Source organism: Austrofundulus limnaeus, unplaced genomic scaffold, assembly GCF_001266775.1.
Source record: "Austrofundulus limnaeus strain Quisiro unplaced genomic scaffold, Austrofundulus_limnaeus-1.0 Scaffold105, whole genome shotgun sequence".
NCBI classification, from domain to species: Eukaryota; Metazoa; Chordata; class Actinopteri; order Cyprinodontiformes; family Rivulidae; genus Austrofundulus; species Austrofundulus limnaeus.
Window position 1 is genome coordinate 517,049 of NW_013952507.1, and position 4,700 is coordinate 521,748.

A 4,700-nucleotide genomic window follows, 5' to 3' on the forward strand; every position below is an offset into this window, starting at 1 on the left:
GTCTTGGCTCAGGTTGAATCCATTTATACCCTGAAGATTTCAAATATACAATAAATAAGAGAAGCTTTTCCATCAAACAGCTACTCTTCGAGTCTTTTTATGTAATCTTCATTTAACTGGAACTCACCAAGCAGGTCCTAGCGTCATTGAGGTGCTGTTGGCCCTTGTTCAAAATGCTGGAGGGCACCGTAAAGTCTGCAGCACCCAGAGCAGAAAAGTAGGCTCTGCAGTTGCTCTTCTGGACGTCCTTAGAGCTGTGAGGAAGTGAATAAAAAGAATTGGAAAATCAGTAAAAATGATCTTTTCTTTTCCATTTTACAAGCATCCTGAGTCYATTTCAGACTTACCTGAAGTAGAGAAGCATGTCTGAGGGATAATCTGTGAAGTTCTGACTGAGACCTCCTTTGAGCAGGTTGTACATGCAGGTCAGCTGGAGGTAAAGAAGTCATAATGTTAAATAAAAGTTAGATGCTGATTTCATTCATCTACTAACTCTGATTTTGTTCTATGTTTGTTTAAATACTTGTAGATTTACCTGTGACTCCTTCAGTTGCACCTTGGCTCTGCCGGCCCTCGGCCTACAGGCATAGATCAGCTGCTTTACCAAAGTTTTGGTCATTTTCTGGGCTGCTGTGCATGTGAAGCCTTGCAGCACAGATGGGGAAAGCCTATAAAACCACAAAAAGACATAATGATTTCCAAAAGTCCCTCGTTTATAATTCAAGTTGAATGAGAAAAAGCTGCAAGATTTCTTTACTTACTGCTCTGTGTCAAAATTAGATTCAGCCAATGCCAAAAGGAGCATGCTAGCCTAAATTTAAAAAAAATAAATCAACTGTAAATATTGTCTGGATGAAATGTAACACTGAACACAGAGTGTGACTTCTAACAGCTGTCCACATGTCAGCATGACACTATGATTTATTCTGCATGTACAGAAAGACCAGATCACCGACCTGATCTGGTGTCCATGTCTTTGAGTTCAACACGCTGATGTCTGCAGTCCTCGGAGGAAATACCAGCACAGACGGTGGGATCTGAAGCGCCAAGACATCAGGGACGTTCTGCACCACTGTGGCTGCACTCCGGTCCACAGAAATGATCTGTTGAGTGGTTAAATACATTTTTATTAATAGACATATGCATCAGTTCTTAAGATTTTTTTATGATAATCGGCAAACTTTGTACCTGCTTGACYAATGTCTCCTGGAGAACTGTTGGAGCTTGCACAATGTTGGAAACGAGGGTGGGATTTTTAGAGGCGCTGAGGAGTTGATCAGCTGGGATCATCCCCATGGACTTTGAAGGAATTCCAACAACAAGAGAACCGAGGGATACCAGGGAGGCTGCACTGTTTATCTGCCAATCACATTTTTATCCATTTAAACCCTGAAGTATTTCTAGATTACTAATGACCCATTATTCACATGTTTAACTGAATACAAATTTAAATCTGGTTAAATCAGAGTACAGCACCTACCTGGTAGCCTGAGACGGTGATGGTTTGGACTATGGTTGTGGCAATCTCCTGACTCCATGTTGTCACTGAGGCCAGAGTGGACAACGAGTTAACCAGCACCGATGTGCTCACCGAAGTGATCTGGGAGATGGTCAGGCTTGAAGCAGCATTCCCAAGGTTGACAAAGGTCTGCGCTGTAATTGTTGAGGTTTTGAAGTTGGATGCCAAAGCAGCATTTACCTTCAAAAACAAAAAAAAAATTGCCTTTAGTTTATTAAAAATCTTAAATTTAGTGGTGTACCAATTCCATCATCTTTTTTTAATAAGTATTAGTACAAAGTGCCTCAATTCAGGGACATTGAATATCAATATTTAATTCAATGTGTCACAGTTTACATTTCATGAGAAAAGTTTGTCAATTCCATATTTAGGAAAGTTATACAAGTTGAAAGAAAATCTTATTGTTTTAAACTGTTGCAACAGCACATATGTGCTGTAAATTTGATTTGATCCATTCAGAGGGGCTGTAGGCCTATAAGGAAGGAGAGACACTTTGTTCTAAATAAAATAAATGTTTTTTAAAGTCAAGTTCTAACTCGGTAAGTATTCAGTATCAATATTATTGGCGAGTACCCAATCGGAGGTACTCATACTTGCATGTTTTGTTCTAATTTAGCTGTTAGCATATGATAATTTAAACGTAAATGTTCAGCTAAAACAGAAGATGGGTGCTAATGTGACCTTTGTTTTTTAACATTTATCCTTTTCAAAATATTTACCTTTAGTCACAAATATCGTTCACACAGAAATACAATTCAATTTCTTCAATTATTTCAAAACCATTGTTTTTGAATCTGCTAGCAGCTTTGTCTTCATATGCTACTGTGAGCTTTTAGCTAGCCTTCTGCTATGTTAGTCAACATCCCCATCTTTTTGCACTTAGGAAGAGAGAACCCGAGCTGAACTTTCAAACTCAGTTAAGAAGATCCTGTGTATGAACTCTTTGAGTTTTGAGTTGGTACCTCAGGGTCTACAAGTCCGCCACAGAATTCCTTCCTGTTGTCCAGGATGACCATGGTGTCAGCTTCGTTAAGGGACAAATATGTTGAACTTGGGATGTTGGGAGAGCACAACAAAATACCTGGAAGCCTGAGAGAAAAGAGACACATTACTTTGTGTACACACAGGCATTTTATTTTGTTTACTTCTCTAATGCCACTATAGTAAAGTGGTAGGTACTTACTTCAAAAGGCTGAATGTTGGGTTGACTGAGAAAAGCAGCGTGATGTAATAGTTTATTGCTTCTGGTGGGATTGTGTTGTTGTTGAAAAGGTTCAGATTGGCTTGGTTCTCCAGGATAGCCTGAACCTTAAAAAAATGCATAAATGTATAATAGATTATATTTAAGTTGTATTTTTTACAACAAGTAAAACACAACAACAACAACAACAACAACAACAACAACTCAGGTAAGCATTGATGATTTCTATTTTTTAAAAAACTGGTTTTTGTATTTGGTAAAACTGAGAGCTCAATGAGAGACCAGATCAACAGTCTACTGATTCTGGACATCAACTGACCACATGATTACACACAATGCCTGGCAACACTTTCTTAGGGCGTCTCTTAGGATGCTATTTATTACTTAATTTAAACTTAAAAAGATCTGTCCATTACCCTGCCTCTTGGAATAAAAGCTTTAGATTAACATCTGCAGTCTAGCTTGTTTCTACATTGTGTTAAAGTTAAAACTTTATACATTATACAAACAGGAAATGATATACCGGGGAGGTGGACACAAAGCTGGTGAGGTCACCCAGGGTGATAAAAGTCACAAAGCCACCGATGTAATCGACAAACCAGGAAGTAGAGCTGAGATCTGGAACACTGGGATTGTAGCATCTGAATCCAGAGCCTAAGGAAAGAGCGGAAAGTTATTGTGTTACTAGTTATTGTGTTACTAAGTTATTATGTTCAAGTAATACATTTATTTGTTATCAGGTTACGTGTAAATAAGAACAAGTGTATAAAACTCAAAAATATAAGGATAGCGTAGGCTCATGTATTGAAAAATAAACTACTGAAGAAGAAAATACTTACCATGGCTCAAATAGCTTCTGATGGTGGCGTATGCGTCTACCCTTACAAAATCAGCACCGGTGTAATTGAAGTTATTGTCCAGGTAAAACACCCTGTTGAAAGAATACCATGTAAACTGAGCTGTATTCAACCCAATCAGTTAACTTAAGACTCAGACAGAAAAAGTCTTACAGTTTCTTGAAGGCGAAGCATGAGGCGTTCTGTATTTGATTGGGGCTGATGAGGCTCTTCGTCAGGAATTTCAAATAGGTTTTCAGCCGAACATCAAACCACAAATTGGCCTCAGACATACTGGTGCTGCTCAGAGCAAACTTCCAAACACAGGGGAGGATCACCTTCTTCTGATCATCTGAAACATTCTCCTAAATGGTCATGGAGATATACAGTAGAAACAAGGTCAGAGATATGGCAAACAGACAAATTTTCACTTAAATGAACAATAAACATATAACGTCAGGTATTGGGAATAGGAACATACATTCATGAGGAAGGTTATAGCGGCATTAGAGTTGGTGAAGCTGGCACAGACATCAGAACTGTTAGTCACACCACTTGGTCCTGATGCTCCAGATATGGTTGTAGATGTTGAAGACTGTCCAGCACCACTGGTAGACTTTGTTGTTTCTGTCACAGTGCCGGATCCACCAGTGGCTCCAGATGTAGTTGTAGATGTTGTTGAAGACTGTCCAGTACCACTTGTAGACGTTGTTGTTTCTGTCAAAGTGCCAGTTCCACCAGTGGCTCCAGATGTAGTTGTAGATTTTGTCGAAGACTGTCCAGCACCACTTGTAGACATTGTTTCTGTCACAGAGCCAGGTCCACCACTGGGTCCAGATGTGGATGATGCATGAGTTGAAGACTGTCCAGTACCACTTGTAGACGTTGTTGTTTCTGTCACAGTGCCAGTTCCACCAGTGGCTCCAGATGTAGTTGTAGATTTTGTTGAAGACTGTCCAGTACCACTTGTAGACGATGTTGTTTCTGTCACAGTGCCAGTTCCACCACTGGGTCCAGATGTGGATGATGCATGAGTTGAAGACTGTCCAGCACTATTGGTAGAAGTTGTTGTTCCTGACACAGTGCCAGTTCCACCACTGGGTCCAGATGTGGATGATGCATGAGGTGAAGACTGTCCAGCACT

At 39.8% G+C, this 4,700-nt stretch overlaps 1 protein-coding gene across 1 annotated transcript in view; it reads right to left on the bottom strand.

Annotated features, from left to right (window-relative positions):
* LOC106521218 (uncharacterized) overlaps positions 1-4,700 on the bottom strand; it is a gene marked incomplete at its 5' end in the record, with an annotated part of 66,163 nt that overhangs the window by 5,890 nt on the left and 55,573 nt on the right. Inside the window, 14 exon segments of the mRNA XM_014013688.1 lie at positions 4-30; positions 128-254; positions 348-430; positions 536-668; positions 762-811; positions 957-1,103; positions 1,189-1,359; positions 1,481-1,699; positions 2,482-2,608; positions 2,703-2,827; positions 3,244-3,374; positions 3,560-3,651; positions 3,731-3,921; positions 4,038-4,694. Coding sequence (XP_013869142.1) covers positions 4-30; positions 128-254; positions 348-430; positions 536-668; positions 762-811; positions 957-1,103; positions 1,189-1,359; positions 1,481-1,699; positions 2,482-2,608; positions 2,703-2,827; positions 3,244-3,374; positions 3,560-3,651; positions 3,731-3,921; positions 4,038-4,694 — 2,280 coding nt within the window.